The 19,312-nt window shown below is 36.0% G+C and overlaps 1 protein-coding gene across 2 annotated transcripts in view; it reads left to right on the top strand.

Annotated features, from left to right (window-relative positions):
* Epha3 (EPH receptor A3) overlaps positions 1–19,312 on the top strand; it is a 362,443-nt gene that overhangs the window by 282,057 nt on the left and 61,074 nt on the right. Inside the window, exons 7-10 of one of the 2 annotated variants that reach the window (XM_008832240.3) lie at positions 1,222–1,381; positions 10,509–10,611; positions 11,250–11,317; positions 17,739–17,864. In XM_008832240.3, the coding sequence (XP_008830462.1) occupies positions 1,222–1,381; positions 10,509–10,611; positions 11,250–11,317; positions 17,739–17,864 (457 nt within the window). Of the gene's footprint in view, positions 1–1,218; positions 1,382–10,508; positions 10,612–11,249; positions 11,318–17,738; positions 17,865–19,312 lie in introns of both variants that reach the window. The other variant, XM_008832239.3, reaches the window with a different exon arrangement.

The following is a 19,312-nucleotide window of genomic DNA, read 5'->3' on the forward strand; positions in this document are numbered from 1 at the left end:
ATATTTTGAATGTTCTTCTAAAACTTTAGTTTTAGAAGATGTGTCTGCATTGATGCTTACTGTGTAACTGAGAAGTAGAAACTGGTTTGGGGTGTGTACTTATTATATAATGAGTCAAATAATTAGTTGTATAAAAATATATCCATTTCCATTCATTAGTATAGTAACTCAGATGTCATCTAATCAACTCTTTAGTTAGTTTGCATCTGCAATTGGGGACTCAGGAAATGGCTTGGTTGGTAAATTACTTGTTGTGTAAATTTGCTTACTTGAGTTCAGATCCCCAACATCCCATAAAAGGCTAGGTACAGGGGTGTGCCAGTAATCCCAGAAACACTGGGGAGGTGGAGACAACAGAATACATGGGTCCTGTTGGCTAGCTAGTCTAGCAAATCAGTGGGCTTTAGTCTCAGTAACAGATCCTGATCTCCAAAAATAAGGTGGAGAAGCAATAGAGGAAGACACCCAATGTCAACCTTTGCATCTACATACATATGCACACATGTATTCACGCATATGCATACTTGTATACACATACACACACACACAAAGAAAGAAAAAAGAAAGAAAAAGAAAAAATAAAGAATGTGAAAGAGAAATATCCATCTAATTGACATATGATATATTCTAGAAGGGAAAAGGAAACTTCTGTGTAAACTCCTTTATCGTAAACAATCTTTGATTACAGGAATTTTATTATTATTAATGTTCCACATGAACTTCCCAGATGAGGTTGTGTTTGTGAAATACTTCACTTTGATCTGAAAGTATCCCCCAGTAATCAATGACAATGATGTAGATTAAATGCAATATAAATAAAGATGTACTGAGGCAATCTATTAAACAAGAGATTTAAAAAATACTTTATAATAGAGATATTTCATATTTGATAGTTGCTAGAATATTTCTATTTTACCTGAATGGGGTATCTTCTTTCTTATGTTTACTCTTAGAATTAGTTGAAAGTTTCCCTCAGTTTTCATGTACACAGTGCATAATTAACATGAAACCTAACTTTTCTTATTTTAGGTGCAGGATATAAATCGTTACATCCAGATGAAGAAGTTCTGAAATTTTCTTTTATACCTAGAAAGTGAAATAATTAACATGGTCTCTACTATGATTAGTATTAATAACACTTGATGCTAACATGATTTTTTTTTTTTTTTTTTTTTTTTTAAAAAAAAAAAAAAAAAAAAAAAATTTTTTACTTCAAAGCAGGAACAAGAGACAAGTTACACCATTTTGAGGGCAAGAGGCACAAACGTTACCATCAGTAGCCTCAAGCCAGACACTACATACGTATTTCAAATCCGAGCACGGACAGCAGCAGGATATGGAACCAACAGCCGCAAGTTTGAATTTGAAACCAGCCCGGACTGTATGTATTATTTCAGTTTATTGTATAGGGCGTGCGGTGTTACAAAAAAAAATGCCTGAGCCTTTATTCTCAGGTTTAATCCAGTGTCGTTCAATGGACGTTTGTGGAGAGAGAATTTAGCAAGCTGCATAGTCTTTTTGTCTATGGTTTCCTGTAACTGTGGCTATGCATCTGTTGCTTTTTCTCTTTTACAAATTAAACATGTTCTAAATTCTGGAATGAATTTGGTTTGCTATTAGCCATAATTGCTTTTCAGGTATATTATTTAATGTGATAACGTGCTTTCAGTGCCTGCCAATCCCGATATTCTAAGTTCATTGCACGAGTCAATAAACTACATAAAGGAAAATTGCTAATCCATGAGTGTCTTAATTTTGTTTCACTTCTTAATACATCCACGTATAAGCTAGATAATATGGACTTTAAAGTTTTTATTATAATTATAATATATCTTTTTTTATTTTGGTTCCATTTATTTTTAATTTTTTATTGAGCTTTTGTATATTTCATACAGTACTTAATCAAATTCAGAACCCTGCCCCCATCCATGCCCTCCTGTCCCACCAGACCTCATGTATTTTGCCATACATGTTAGGACTTTAAGTTTTTAAAAATATGTTGTATCACTTCATTCTATCATAAACTATTTGGATAGCCTGTTCATTTGACCAAAATTTTTTCTAAAATTGGCAAATATTTTTCCAATAACTTTATCTCTCTTTAAATGTTTATGTTTCTTACTTTAAAATTCTTCTGCTATAACAGTGTTTTCAAAAGGCAATGAAAATTACTATGGTAGTAACATAAAATACATACAACTGAAAGATATACTTAACTACAATTAGTTGAAAGGAAAATGTGAACACACATATGCATACCTATACTTGCGTGTGCCTCTATGTGCTTTAGGTAGTGAGGAATACTTTGTTCACAGGACAAAAATGCTTAATATCTGTATGGCTATTACCTTGTAGAATAATGAAGTTTACTGACAGAGATCATTTTTTTTCTACAAGGAGTGAATTAATTATATTTCTGGCAACTCAGTATCATTTTAATTATAATAGGAGAAATCACATACATCACTAATAGCTTCCTACAACTTAAGTCACAGCTATAAACATAGCCTTCAAAGATGATAAAGATCCATAGCCATTAGATACAGATTATCCTAGGAAGATCTACAATGCCCAGCACTGCACTAAAAAGGTGCCTTGGAATCTCTCAGAGCATTCTAAATTGCCATTTTTTTTTCTGGTCCTTACATTTCCTGTTTTATAAATATTTTTGTGCTGATATGCAATCACATTATTACTGGTATGGTAATATTTTATGACTTGGAATAATCTGGACTAACATAAATTGATGAAAATGTTTTCATTAAAATAATAAAGTCAATAATTCGTAGAATCATAATTTACAGAACTTTTTGCCAAGTAAGATGCTGCTTAATGTGATGAGCTCTCACTTCTGCAAGGTGCTGGAGCTGTAACGCTCCTAGATGTCTGTCACTGGTTGACAGTAGAACCATGACAATTATATTTAAGGAGAGCCGTCGTCCTTAAATACCCAAACCTACCTCTAAAGAACTTGCCTCATCCTCCTGTGAGGAAATTGGCAGGAAGAAACTCCTCTCTGAAAATAGGAGCAACAAAATGTAAAATATCATGAAGTTCATGTGAGCAAAGCTTAAAATGAATTGAAAATTCTATATAATGACAATGAATGTGATTTCAAATTGGCATTAGTAGTACTATGTCTGTGTGTGTGTGTGTGTGTGTGTGTGTGTGTGTGTGTGTGTGTGGTGTGTATACACCTTGCTTAAGAGTACCAAAATTTCCTCTTTTGGAAATAATTATAACTTGTATTTTTAAATTTATAAATGTATATTTGAGCTAATATCAGGAGCAAAATATTCAGTCTTTTGTGGTAAAGATTATGAATCAAGGAAATTTTTTAAAGTTAAACTTATGGTAACTTGTTATATGCATTGTGCATATCGAGAGAAGGGCAGATCAGCTTCAAGTAACCATTTCATCCTGTTGCTGTATATTATGAAAAATCTGCAGAATCCTGCATAATGCTAATCAGCAGTTAATACCTATCTGATGGATAAATTCCACAATTAGGAGCAAACTCCAAATTTTTAATGCAATTCCAGACTTTCTTTAGACGTTGCTGGGGTGGTCATACCTGCTTAAACTTTAATGATCCTTGAGTATCTGAATATAACTGAAGTTCACTGGACACATGTATAAAAATGTCATAATGCCACTGATACACCTAATATAAAAGAATAAAATTGTACTAAGAAATGAAATAGACAAATGAGTGGGATGGGATATATTCTAGTGAGAAAACATTTTCCTCATCATGTTTGAAATGCTGAATGTGGAGAAAGAAAGGAAAAAAAGAAAGCAAGGGAGGGAGGGAGGGGAGAAAGGGAGAGAGGGAGGGAGGGAGGGAGAGAGGGAGGGAGGGAAAGCAAGAGACAAAACAAATTTGCATCCTCCAGAGTTTTAAGTTTTTCCTAAGCAAGTTTTATTCTTATGGTCAATGGGAGAGAAACAGAGTCAGAGAAAGAGAGAGATAGACAGAAAGACAAAGAGAGAGGTAAAGAAAATATATTAAAAAACATGAACTTTTCCTCTTCCCATTTCCCATTCATGTATTAAAAAGACTCAGTTACACAGTTTGAGTTTTTATGAAATCAGCTTGCTCATAGTTGTTTCAAATAGGATACATATGGACTCAAAAATGGAAAAATAGGAATAATGAATTCCTTGTGAGAGTGGAGGGACACAAAAATTGATTATTCTATTTCTTTTTTAATTTTTTTAAAAATTAATTTTTGTTTTATGTGTATGTTATGCCTTTATGTATGTAAATGCACCTATGTTATGCAATGCTCAGGGAGGCCAAAAGAAGGTATCAGATCCCCTGGAACTGGAGCTAAAGATGGTTGTTTGCCACCATGTGTGTGCTTAGATTCAAACGTGGGTCCTCTGCAAGAGCAGTCAGTGTGCTTAACTACTGAACAATATCTCCAGCCCCATTTTATTCATTTTTAAAGTCACAGTGATCTATACTTTAACAATTTTAAAATTTAAGAGTTTTATTTGCTTTGTTTTAATATTTAACAGATATAGAAAGGCCCCTTTGGGTGTCTTTAGTCATTTATGTTCTTTTGGATTTTTCTTTTAAAAATATGTGTCCATTTTTCAAACATAACAAATATTTTTTTTAATACAGAACAGTGCATTTGAGCTAGAATTTAGATAACAGTTTATGATCTTCATTCATAGAAAACTATGGAGGCAGACTGAATCAGCACATAGTTTAAGAGCTTTGAAATGTCTCATTTGTTGCTTATCAATATATTTTTACTATCAATTCTATTTTTACTGAGGAGGAAAAAACACAGAGAGCTTAAGTGAGGTTCTCAAAGTCACACAGGTTTTTAATGATATGTCTGACTATAGAGCTCTTGCATTCATATGACAGTATTTAGGCATGTTCATGAACATTTTACTTCTTTTTCTATTTTGTACCTTTGTCAGAGATAGTTGTTTCCTTCTATACATGATCTGAGACACAGACTTGTGTGTTTTTCTGAGCATGCCTAAGGAATGTGAGCAAAGAAAACTAGAATTTGCAAGGTTTTGAGTCCTAATCTCATACTGTTATTATCCCCCCTCTTAACACACACAACACAAATCTAAGACCCACAGAAAGTATTGAGTTCAGACAGGTGGGAGGATTTTGAAAACCTAAAAACAGTATGGCATTGCATTAGTTGGCCTTTTTTCCCTTGTGATGCAAACCTGAGAGAGAGTTTAAAGCAGGAAACATTTATTTTGGCTCATGGTTTTAAGAGTTTCATGACATGGTTGGCTGGCTCCTTGGTGTGGACCTCTAGTGAGGTAGAACATGACACTGGGTGTGGAAGATGGAAAGATGCTGAACTCAGGGCAGCCAGGAAGCAGAGGGACACAGAAAGTAAGGCTGGAGACAAAATATCCTGCTCCCACACAGCCGGTAATACACTTCCTTCAATAAAGCCCCAATAATATCAAGCTTTGAATCTGTCTGTGGATTAAGCCATTAGGTCAGAATGTATCCCATTGGGAACCATGCATTCAAAACATGAGTCCCCTGGGAGACAGTCAAACTCAATTCATAGCAGACATAATCAAATCTCTAACAGCTCATTATCAAGAACCAGTGTGCAAAATCTGAATCCAGGAGGAGTGTGTGTCGTACCCTAGTAAAACGGGAATGATGGAGAAATTAACAGCGAAGACCCTAGAAACTGAGTGGCATATATTTGGGTGGCATTGGCAAAACACTTCAGTGTTCCATGAATCAGTCTAAGAACTGGAGAAGATAGTGCATAATTCACTATGATATTTATGTTAATTAAATTAGTTTTTAGTAAGAAAATGTTTTAAATATTACCTAGTAGAGAAAGTATTCAATGGGCGTGATGCAAGGGTGTGGGTGTAGGAGTGGCTGGAGTTGGAAGGTGTGGGCGTGGGTGTGTGCATATCTACAACAGAATACCAGAGAGTAGAGAAGACGAATTATTTGTCATAGTTCTATAAGCTGAAAAATCCAGGAAAAAGGCACTGGAATGTGGGGTCTGGTGAGGACCTTTTGGCTACATCTTCCTATGGTAACTAGAAGGGCAGGCAGAATAAATATGCCTGACACAGCAGAAGACTGAGTATATGTGCACATTCCAGAACTATTTAAAGGAACATAAAGGCATGCATGGAGGCAAGGCCTTCAGGATATAAATGCCTCCCATTAGACCCTACCTCCCAACACTTTTGTATTAGGGATTAAGTTTGTAATATAAATTTGTGGGAAGTCACTATGTGCTTTGTTTTTAAATGAATGGTCTGTTATTTGAAGATTTAAGTGATAAAAATCAATGATAAAATTGAGTTTTGGAACTGGAGAACGCTCTTGGATATTATTATCCAAGGGGATGAGCCCCAGGGCAATTATATTAGGATATCTGAAGGCCACAGAACATTTGCTTTTCTATTTAAAGATTAAGTGTGTGACAAATTAACTTTTTGGTCCCTATTAATAGTGACCATCATGCCAGGTTGAAAAATGCAAAATAAAATCATTATATGGAGAGCCTTTGCAAAAAGCAATTTCATAGGAAATGAGATTCTTTGCCAATTTCTTCACCATGGATCTGATAAAATAAAAATATGTATGTAACTTGAAGTCTTGCTTTGTGTCTGGCAGAGGTATAAATGCTTTATTGCAGTAACTCATTTAGTACTTGAGTAAATGATATGACAAAGCAAACAAGAGCTAACCCAAGCATTCTGACTCAAAAGAATGAGTAGTTGCCACATCCACCAGACAGAGAAAGCCAGCACTATATAGGGTAATAGGATGGATTAGAATGGGAAGTGACTGGAAATAAGAAGTAACTTGCTTATGGGAAAACAAATTCAAATGGAATTTCTTAGAAATGTAATAGATATCAGTGGTTATCAGTATATCATTTTAAGTTGTTAGACAGCTATATGGTCCGCTGATATTCATTCAATTGTTTTTAGAATTTCAGTAGCAAACATGATCTGATCTGATTATGAGTTTTTGATAACTTCTGGGAATCATGTGTTTAGAGCAGGAAGAATGTGAAGAGAAGCTGAAGCTTAATTCCATGTTTGCCAGAGGAAGAGACAGAGCATTACTTCTCCTCATCATTTCTTCCCCCAATTTCATTGAGCTACTTTTTAATAAACTGTATAATAAAAATGACCATAGAATTTAAAACTTACTGGTCATTATAAATTACTGCAGCATATAAGTTGAAAAGCTGAGTCAGAATTGTCATTATATATTTATTAACATTATGAAACCCTTGCTAAATTGTTTTACCAACTAATCACATATCCATAGTCAATGGATGGGGAAATACAGAAAAAGCAGGTACCAAGACAAATTTCATGATCTAAAGCTTTGCGAGGAAACACCTGAAACATTGAAGGTGGGATGGAATAGATGTTTGAGACAGAATCTGACTGAAATGTATGCCTAACACATATGAAAGAAGCAAGAAGAAAGGGCTGGGGAGGGAGAGCCTCCAACTGCATGCTGTTCTAAGAGTTGCAACCACAGCAATCGGGAGCTGCAGAGCATAAGAGGTTCATGTCCGGAGTCTTTCATTGGTCCAGAATCCCCAGAATCCAACTCTTTCATCCTTTATCTATTTAGTTGCCATGGAAGACAGGGCCTAGGCTTGAAGGCTTCAGTGATCCTAAAGATACAACTTGAGGCTGTCTATGTACCGCACTCTTGGCATTAGAAGCATCTGAGAGGACACTCCCTTACCTCCACAGTATCAGGCTAGTAGCACCGAATAAGTGCTTACAACAGTTTATATTACCATGAGCCCTCCTGTCACACTCTAACCTCTTTTGTCAGATACACAGGGATCTTTTAACAGCCTCTGCCATGGTTCTTAGCTTGCATCACTTAGCCACACTTGAAAATCACTTGTTTTGAAGAAAAAAAACCTTCCAAACTAGATGTGGCCAGTTTAAAGATTTAATGTTGGTTTCTGATGAGATGACAGTATTCATTTAACGAGTCCCCACCCCCTCCACCCCGCTAGCTAGCCCACTCCCTCTTCCTCCCTCTCTTCTCTTTTTATTGAGTCATAATATGTTCATGTGTTTGATTAGCATTTATTACCAGAATGAAATATGCAAATATGAGCACAGGGCTTTCCCAGGAACTGTGAGCATTTTAGAAGGTCTGCAGATTTGGATGCTAATAGAGTTTGTAACAGATAATTCTAGGGCTTTAGATCCTGAAAGACTTTGTACGCAAATCTTAAAATTTGTAATTTATCCTGAAAATGTTAGAGAATTAAGTACAGATTTTAAACATAGGATTAGCACACTGGAATGGTTTTGTAGAAGGAATACCTAAGTGACATGGTAAAAAACAAGAAAGGCAAAAAGAGATCAATTTGGAATTTTTAATTATAATTCTAAGACAGTAAACAGTACAATTAAGAGGGTTTGGTGACTAGCTGGAGGTGGAATGATAGGAGACGACAAGGACCAGTCCATAGGTGTGGTGGTTTGAATGAATGTCCCCCATAAGTTCCAAGTATTCGGACAATTAGTCCCCAATTCCTGGTGCTATTTGAGGAGGGTCATGGAACCTTTAGGTGATATGGCCATGCTGGAGGAAGCAGGTCACTGGGGGCAGGTTTTACAAATTCTTTTGACTTGAAAGATTTCCAGTTTCACTGTTTGCTGTATCTGATTGAAGATGTGAACACTTAAAGTTCTGCTCTGGCCATCTCCCACCACCATGCTTTCCCACCAATATAGACTCTTCCTCTGGAACTTTAAACCAAATAAACTCTTCTTTCTGTAAGTGTGGGGGTGTTTTATGAATGCATACATTGGAGTTTGAGAATCATTGGTTGTAGTGAAGGGGCAGTGAACTTACTCAGTAATGGGGAAGATAAATACTTTATCCTGTGTGCATATACAGTCTCCAGTGATGATACTCACGTTACCATATAACCAGTGATACCCAAAGAATCATTGTTTCTATGTTCTGATAAACCTTTATTTATTGGAAACAGAAATTTGAAGTTGGTTCAATTTTCAGATGTTATGATGTTCTTTTGACCTTTTTTTTATACGTACCACAAAAGCCAAAAACTTTTCTTAGCTAAGAAACCATATAAAAAACTGGAGACTGACTAGATTTGGCTTCAAAGTCATGAGTTGTGATGATCTTTATGAATGAATGAATGAATGAATGAATGAATGAATGAATGAATTTCAGGTGCCATTTAAACATTTACAGGAAATATTGGGAGAGATTGTTGGTTATATTTGGTCCACGTCTTAGTTTTTTTCTTCATTGCTGTGACAAAATACTCTGACCAATACCAACATGGGGAGGAAAGGGTTTATTTAGCTTATATCCCCCAGGTCACAGTTCATCAGGAAGCCCAAGGTAGGAACACAGGCCAGGAACGTGGAGGCAGGCGCTAAAGCACAGGCCATGGAGGAATGCTGCTTACTGGCTTGCTCCCCTGACCCCTGCTCAGCCTGCTTTCTTATGCAACACAGGCCCACCTGCCCAGGGGTGATGCCACCCACAGTGGGCTGGGCCCTCCCACATCACTCATCAAGAAGATGCCCCACAGACATGGCCACAGGCCAGTCCAATAGAGGCAATTCCCCAGTTGAGGCTCCCTCAACCCAGGTGTGTCAAGTTGACACTAAAGCTATCCAGCACCGTCCATAAGCCAGAAATATATCACTTTTTTAAAAGTTTTATTTGAAAGTGTTAAAATAATTCTATATATTTAGCAATTGTAAAGCTATGCTTATAAATACGGTGGAATCGTTTATTAATTTAATTCACTCAGCATAATTAACATACCATCTTACATATATCTGTTCTTGTGAAGAGTTTAAATTTTTGAATTATACAATATATTATAATAGTTGTGGTCACTTAAGTATGTAGCAAAATTTGAAAAATTAGCCTCCTTTCTAACTGGAACTTTGTACCTACTGGCCACTTTTCCCAGCCTCTACTGTCCTGTCCGTCATGTGTGTGTGTGTGTATGTGTGTGTGTGTGTGTGTGTGTGTGTGTGTAAAAAACCTTTCCTTCGTGTGTGTGTGTGTGTGTGTGTGTGTGTGTGTGTGTGTCCTGCCTTCTCACCCTCTGGTAACCACAAATCTAATATCTGTATCTGCAGACATTTGACTTTTATTATCTTAATTTGATGTGTTCATCTGGTAACTTCTGATTTAGCCAGTGAGTTTTGAGCCCCTGGGGACAGAGAAATCTAAGCCAATCTATTTCACAAGTAGACATTCAAGTAATATTAAAGACCTCAAAACAGAGTAATTTATTACTAAATAATAATTTTAATAATGAAAGATTTTATGCAAATTTATTAGAAATGTCACTTAAAAAAAATATTGGGTGGATTGTGTCAGTACTCTACTAAACCACCAACGAGTAAGGTAGTTTTTGAGTTTATAACCTCTGCTATGTGAGGTTTGCTGTCATGGTGGTAATGTTTCTTCTCTTTTACCTTCAACCTCACAGCTTTCTCCATCTCTGGTGAAAACAGCCACGTGGTAATGATCGCCATTTCAGCAGCTGTGGCAATCATCGTCCTCACCCTTGTCATTTATGTTTTGATTGGGAGGTGAGTTCAGCGGGCTGAAGTGTTGGCTTTCATTATGACTTTGTGCTGCCCTGGGTGGAGCATAGACTCTGAAGAGCACGTGCTTGGTTAACAAATTGGACTGTTCATGTTCTGTGTCCATCTCTCTTTGTTTTCCTCCATCAACTCCCATCTGCACTCTAGCACATACCACTTCTCCGTTCACTCTCTATTCCTAGTTTCCACCTTCTTTTTCCAACTACCCCCTCATTCTTCCAATTACCCCAGATTTCTTTGACACTTTCTCACCCAAAACACTGGTAACCCGGCACAGTACTAATCGCAGCCAATGGAGACTTTACCCTTTATTCATTCCGACAGTAGTTGTTAAAAAAATACTATAAACACATTCTAAGGCCATTATAAAATCTGAACTGGAGGCGTCTGCACAGTGGGGAAGCAGCTTTGCATATGTCCTCATTAGGCAGCTTTCCAGGGTCCCCTGAAAAAGAGGCTTTCCACGGAGGACTTAGAAATAGCCTATGAAGTCAATATGCTTTCACTAAAGCGTTTGATTGCTTCAGGAAAAAACTTCATTTGGGGCTTTCCATATTCTGAGCATGGATCCTGGTTGTCTGTGAAATGTCCTTACGCGTTCTCTTGCTTTGATTTACCTCTAGGTTCTGTGGCTACAAGAAGTCAAAACACGGGGCAGATGAGAAGCGACTTCACTTTGGGAATGGGCATTGTGAGTTTCTAAACTTTGTTTCTGTTAACCTTTTCGTTCTAGCAGTTGTTGCATTACAATTGGGTGACTTCCACTTAACTAAAAGAATTCTAAACTAGTTTTATGAGGAAAAAATGAGCAAATTAAATTTATTTTGAAACGAGAAGGGAATTCATGGCTCTGCCTTAAGAAACTGTCCCATGGCTGCATTTCATCATAAAGTGATTTATGGTTTATGGTCAAATAATGCCCGTGATGAGTCCTGAGCAGTGAGCAGCTCCAGAGACTGAAATGCCAAATATTTTCAATTCTGCAATACTTACAAGTCTTCTGTGAAGTAAATAGGAGGATTGTCTCTCCTGCCAAGTGAATATAAACAACCTCGGTGTGTGTGAAATGCCTTCCTACATTTGGACAACCAACCAGTGAAGAGCTTTTAGAATAAACTGTTTATTTTAGAGTTACATGATAGCTAATTGGTAGGAAAGCCAGTACTTTTCTTCCCCTTTTTAATACCAACCAGTTTAACCTCTGTTAATATTTTCTAAAATGAATACCTTGTAGGTAGCAAAGTGTTTAAGTCTAACAAAATGGCTCGTTTTTGTTTTTGTTTTTCTTTCTGGTGAAACAAGTCATTCCATGGACCAGTCTGGACTTTTGATTAACTTCCATGAGAACTAGCTAGTTCTTCTAAAGTTGCAGATTAATAATTTCCACCCTGAATTGAGCCATAGTTTGAAAAAGACTGGTGCTTACTTGCTCTAACGTGTCTTCACAGAACTAATAATTAGGTCTTGCAAGCAATATTTGTTTCAGCATTCAACATCGACTTCTAAAATTGTCTTCAAATTGACTATCAACCACGGTTTCTGGATCTAAAATAAAGATAATTTTGGTTACAACTAGAGTAAAAGTTGTCGTTACCTGTTGTTTATCTGTGGAATGCATAGAGTAGGTTGAATCAAAGACAGTAAAGAATGGTTTCAAAAATATAAACTATGTATGAGAACGATACAAGAGTTTGCAGTATCAATATGTGCTTCATACATCTCATTGTGGAGTCATCGTAAAAGAATTAATTTTATAATCAATATCCAAGGTTTTACCTTCATAATACCAATATCACACCAATCCAGGTCAGTTAGGTAACCTATTCAATTCAGCTAATGATCAAGTTGTAGAATGGTTGTCTTCCTTTTATTCAGGAGCTGACTGAAAACTGTACCACAGATTACACATGTCCATTTGTCAGTCCATTACATTCTTGTGAACTGAAATTTTTAAATTTAGAGATGAACAACTGATATGAATACTCTTTCTTTATGTGGATCCATTTTGGTTTAGTCATTTTTATGAAATTATAAGCCTTATGAATATAGCCTTTGATACATTTCTGTCACCAATTCTAAGGTTCTTGCATTTTGTTCTTGGTTTTTATGGTGAAGTTCCTTAAAACTTTTTTTTCCCAGTGCACTATATTCTTAAGATAGAGAAATCAAAAAGGAAAAACATGTTATCCTAGTTCTAAAACCATAAAACAACTTACATGCATGTCATACTTTCTACCTCTCAATACTACAGCTGGTTTATTTCAGACCATTTATTTGGTATTGCTTTAAAATACTCGAGCTATGAAGTATTCCCTCCAGCCTCGTTACAAATCCTATACTATTACTTCAAAAGAAAAGAAATGTGTTTCACTTCTAAGAGCCTGTCCCCTCACCCTCTCTGCCTGGACTTTTTTTTTTTTTTTTTTTTTAACGTTTTTTTTAACATTGTTGCTATCCTTAGGGTAACTCATGCTGGTAAAAATGGAAATGTAAATTATTGTGTTTGCCCAAAACGAGCTGTAAAGTAGGGCAGCTTAACACGTGTGTATGTGTTTACTATCTGGTTTTCATAACAGAACCCAGTTACTCTGTGTGTTGCCCTTAATTATTGGTGTGAAGGGATTATGTGCCTTGTACCCTGAATCTCCTGATTCCCAGAACCTCAGGGGTAAGCAGTTAAAAAAATCAGCAAAAACCCTGGTGAACGGACCATTCTACTTGGGGGAGGGAGATTATGTTTATAATTCTTCTACAAATACCATGTGGATGGAAAAACAGTTTATCTTACATTGATTAATAGGAGTGATTGTGATTAATTCTGAGGGAAGAATTATTACATAGGTTGCATAGTATTTAGTAACACACATTTTCTCTAGGACTGACTCTAAAGCTCAGTAGAGGATTTTTTCATTTAAAATTTTGAGACATTGATTCTGACCACTTATTTCATATTGTTTATAAATTCTAATGCCAGCAAATCTCCCCCAATGGAGCTATTGAAAGTTTAGCAAGGTTACATATTTGCAGTTATTAGCAAAAAATATTCAACTAAACTTGTATTTAAAGTATCATTTTCTTCCCTGAAGAAAAAATCTAGATTCTTTCACTTTACTATTAAAAAGTAGAAGCAAGCCAAAATACATTACAATGTCAGTAATCTGAAGTGAGAATTAAAATGTGGGGCTGGAGAGATGGGTCAGTGGTTAAGAACACTGGTTGTTCTTACAGAAGACCTGGGTTCGAATCCCAGCACCCACACGGCAGCTAACAACTGTGCATAACTCCAGCTCCAGGGTATTCAACAACCTCTTCTGTCCTCCACTGGCATTGCATGACACAGGTGCACTTACCTACATGCAGGTATAACATTCATACACATAAAATAAAAATAATAAAGTATTTTTTAAAATGTAACCAAATTGGATGAGACTGAAAGATTCAAACATTCGTTTTTCTTCCTAACATATTTTAGTAACAGTGGTTAATTTTTTTTTTATTGAATTTTTGTGTATTTCATTCAGAACATCTCCAACATTCTTAATCATCTTATACCCCTATCCCCACTGGCACCCTACCAAAGTCCTCCCCACTGGATGGAGCCCATATATTCTGTCATCCCTGTTAAGGCCCACTGTGTCAAGTAAGTGTTCCTAGACATTCCTCAGTGCAAGTCCATCGACTGAGTTCTAATCAGCTATCTAGAGTGCCTTGTTTTAAGAAGATCTTCACCTAGTGACAATCAGTTGCCAGTACTTCTTCATATAAGATTGGGGCCTGCTGTTCATTTTCTCAGTTCTATGCTGGGTTTCTGTCTGACTGAGTGTACATAGGACTTGTGGATGCTGACACCATTGCCATAGAATCACATGGGCAGGTTCCCAGGAGCTTGTAGGACTCTGTTTCCATATGGTCATGCACCTCCTCCCTGGCTCTTACAATCTTTTGCCTCCTCTTCCTCGATGGTCCCTGAGCCTAGGGTGAGTAAAGTTTAATAAAGGAGTCCTGTTCAAGGACCAGCATTCAGCAAAATCTTGATCTCTACACTTTGGCCATTTGTGACCTTTTGTGTTCTTGGCCATCTGCTGCATGAGAGAGCTTCATTAATGAGAACCATGAGCCTTAGGTGTAGAGGTTACATTGTAGATATATCACTTAGGCCTGGTCAATTCATAGACAAGGTCTATATGTGACCAGTTGTGGTACTTGGTAATAGTCTCTGGTATAAAAAAAAAGCTTCTTTGATGAGTGGTGACTGGGATATTTGTCTATAAATATAAGGATACTTAGTTTTCACATAGTAAGAAATCACATTAATCTAGGGATGTGGCAGTCTTGGGGTTCTCTCTAAGACCTGTTAAACAGTGGTTATTTTTTAAAAATTATTAATTCTGGGTGTGGTGGCACATGCCTCCTTTAATCTCAGTACTCAGGAGGCAGAGGCAGTTTACTCTCTGTGAGACAGAGTCCAGCCTGGTCTTCATAGTGAGTTCCAGGCAGGCTGTGACTAGAGAGACCATGTCAAAAATAAATAATTATAAAAGAAAGAAGATAATTATCAAATTAAGAAATTTATAAGTACTTTCCTAAGGCACAGTGTTGCAGTGTTGATGGAAGCTGCTTTAATTAAATAATGGATAGTACTAAAGCTCTGTGTTCAAGGATGGCTCTGCCATATATTTTATTAAAAAGGAATAATGTTGAAATGAAAGAAGTCATCTTGAAAGAAAAAACACTATGAATCACTACACTTACAGGCTGACTATCCTGTGGACTGAAGGCCTCCCAGGACACTGCTGGCACTCTTATAATGTGCACCAAAACCCAGCTCAGATGAATCTTTGCTTGAAAAATTGTTTAGTTTTCTTCTGGGAATGAGATGTTTCAATTATAAAGTTATTATTGGAAAGTATAATATCTGTTTTTATTGGTTGAATTAAAATTGTTCTGGATGCAAAAACTCAGCTCTCACCTCAAAAGTAAAGAGATCAATTATTTTGAAGCTAAATGTGAGTAACCATGGCCTGGGAACACAGATTCAGGTTACCCCAAATTCCATGTTGCAACAGAACAAAGAACAATCTGAAGTAACAGAACATAGAAAAGTAATAAATCAAGATACTTTTCAAGTACAATATGTAGGATAATACAGCTAAAGAGGAATCTCAGTTATAGGCCTTAAATGCTCTCTGATGACACTCAGCCATTTGATTGGTAGAAACTGGTGGTCTAAGTTAACACATTCCTGAAAGTTAGTCACAGAATCTTAAGTCAGGAACACAGGTGAACAAGGAGTTGCAAGATGGCCCAGGATAAATTGTAACTGGGCTCTGGACTCACAACATTACAGATGCTCCACGATCACTGAAGTGTTAAACAGCTGGTCAGCACTGTAGGAAGTTCAATTCAAGATGTAACATTTTTATGGGAACTTTCATTCATATCCTGCAACATTTGAGTGTAATTAAACAAAAAACCCTATAGTCATTAAGCATACACAGTTAATATTAACATAATGTTATCCAATGTTACCAAGATCAAAATCAGAATCAATAATATCAACAAGCATTACATAGGAATCATAGGAGTTTGTATTTTTCTTCATTTTTAGAGCATGTTTATGAAATTTAATCACCTTAGGCTCCTATTTAAAGTTTTCTTTCTGAGAAGTTTTACTGAACATTCCAAATCATCCCTAATGTGGTCTTTTTCCAAATGAAAAGAATTTCACTGTTACTTGAGATGTCACTAGGCCTATTTACAGTTGTACCTGAATACATAATCAACCTGACTCTTAGCATTAAGCTTTAATAGCCAAGAGTGGACCTGAACCCCAAATCTGAGAGTTTGTTCCTTAAGATTTCTCAAAGAACTGTGCTCTAGAGCTATGCCTCGCCATCCTTTATTCAAAACCATTTCTCCAGTGTCAATTGGAGAACTACAAGCTTGGATCCTCCCTTATCAGAGAATCTTGCCCTAAGATACCTTATATATACACTATCATGCCAACTTCTCAATTACTCCCACTATTTTCAATAAGGATTTAAATATGAATACATGCACCATGCTTTAATATGCCAATTCAAACACACCCACCTCCATTTACTATCTTGGGTGGAGGCAAAATGGTGTTCTGAGGGATCACAATGGCACATGACTCAGTGAACTTGTTTGTATTATACATAGAGAAGCTTTATGATGTAAGGTGGAGCAAAAGTCATTGTTAAAGAATCTGTCCATATTGTAAGTATTCATTACTACTGTCACTAAATGATAGTCCAGATGATTTGCCTTTGTGGTCTATTGTATTTAAATTATAAAACACCATGAACTATTTTTACTACAGAGTAAGTCAATAAATAAATAGAGCATGAAGGAGAATCCATATTTAAAAGATTATATGTTTGATTTATGTTTGGAACTTACCTTCTCAGCACCATTGTTAAGCTTGTAAACAAGGTCTACTTTTCTTTTAATTATGGTGAAAGTTATACATGATTTCAGATCACTGAAAGTATGCTAGCATGCATATAGATAGAGACACCTGAAAATGGATTTGTAATTTAGATAGGGAAATTTGATTGTTAATAAATTTGAAAACAACAAAAAACAAAGCAAAATGTAATAAAAACAACATCATTTCCATGGTGTCTGAAGGATACTATGCCTTTTAATAGATTTTTTATTAATTCATGTATACTTATAGCTACACTTCTGTCTTCAGAAATTATTCATATGTTTCAATTTACTGTCAGGTATTTCACTAATAGATGTGGGTCACTGCTGTGACTCTGCAGTCAGGAATACACTGGTATAGTAGGGTGATGCTGCTGCTAGCAATTCCTGTGCTTACTCTCTAATTTCCTTCTAGTGTATTTGCAAAGAAAATACCTTGTTGTACTTCTTTATGTTTCATCATGGACAACTTTTAAAAAATATTTTTCTTCAGGTATGCTAGCATCTCTGTCACATTTTGAAATATCACACGATAGATTAAAGATCAGTGTACCTTAATGGGTTAAATATTATTTTAAGTCAGTAATGTTATCATAGGTATGCAGAATAAATTTTTTAGAAAAATCTCACTACAATCATGTTTTTTTTTTCTTAAATAGTAAAACTTCCAGGTCTCAGGACATACGTTGACCCACATACATATGAAGACCCTACACAAGCAGTTCATGAGTTTGCTAAGGAATTGGATGCTACCAACATATCCATCGACAAAGTTGTTGGAGCAGGTAAGTGCCACATCTATGTATTGCCAACCACAAGTTACTAATCACAAGTTTACAGGTAGGAATAAGAATGCTGCATGAATGACTTGATCTCGATCAGCCTTTGAGACCCAAGTATATAGCTGTGGAAATGGGCAGTTTCTGATTTTGTGATCAAAGACAGGCAATAAATAAATGCAGTGTTTAATGGAATGTCATAATTTCAAAGGTGCCAGACTTACAGACTCTTGGAGCATGGCTGCCTTTATTTATTGAATTTCAGTGGCGGCAGCAGTGGCTAACACTGATCAAATGTCACAGAACTATTTGGCCAAATAGGAATAACAGAATAAAATCATGTCTCGCTTTAGACAAGACCAATAATTGCAAATTTTGATTTCTATTTTAAAATGCTCTTTGAATTCAAAGAACCAACAACCAAAAATGAAAACTTTTACATAAATTTTATTCAACTGTTTCAAGTTATGTTTTAACTAAGGTGAAATGCATCATTTAAATACTCACCTTATATGAATTGGTGCTAAAAATCTTTAAATGAACTCCTCTACTCCAATCACAAATTTACTATTCATTCAAAAATCATGAAGAAACATTCAAAGACTGATTATTGATGGAAATTTTAATTTTCAGTAATTTTAAGATCTATTAAATAACATTGTTTTAAACATTTAAACACATGGACAACTCATATTTGGCCACATATGCAATACAATTGTCTTATATTCAAATATAAAACTGAGCTATACTCAACAGCAGAATTGTATACCATCAGCTCACCCTTCCATACTGCTTCTCGAACTAAACTAGTGGTGTTGAGATAAAGAGAATGAAGTGAAAGGTTGAAAATTACCTCACAGAGTTAGGCATAACTTATCCAATTCCATATTCTTCAAATTTCATCTTTTTATACTTATGACTTATCCCTCTTTATACAAATGTACATATAATTGCCTGTTTTTTCTATATACCAAAGCAATATTTAAAATTCAAACAGCATTAGTCTACAAACAAGGAAACCTTAGTAATTCATCTTATCTAAAGAAAATGAGAATTTTCTAAAGCTTCTCTTCTGATTTTTTTAATACCTCATCCTCATAGAAATCCTTTGTGCCATTGGTATTGAAATAGGAAACTGATATTCATAAAAGGAAACGAGTAGGTATTCCTTTCTTTTAAACAATCCAAGACTTGAAAGTGTCCATTTCACCATAATCTGATGGTAATCAGTGCTAAGAGGCATCTAAGTATGTGTGAGAAGTCCTGTGATAAGGAAGATTTCTGTCTGTCTGCTTTGGATGTGATCCTACGAGATACCCTGTCCACAGCACCTAAGCATCACAAGCACTTTGCACATTCACCTGGAGTGTGGTAGAAGAAGAAAAAGCTCACTTATGTTCTGCCAGTGTCTAAGAGGTAAACATATTAGTGGCCTTGAAATCTCTTAGTGAGGA

The sequence above is a fragment of the Nannospalax galili genome, unplaced genomic scaffold (assembly GCF_000622305.1).
Source record: "Nannospalax galili isolate Female #2095 unplaced genomic scaffold, S.galili_v1.0 scaffold293, whole genome shotgun sequence".
Lineage (NCBI taxonomy): Eukaryota > Metazoa > Chordata > Mammalia > Rodentia > Spalacidae > Nannospalax > Nannospalax galili.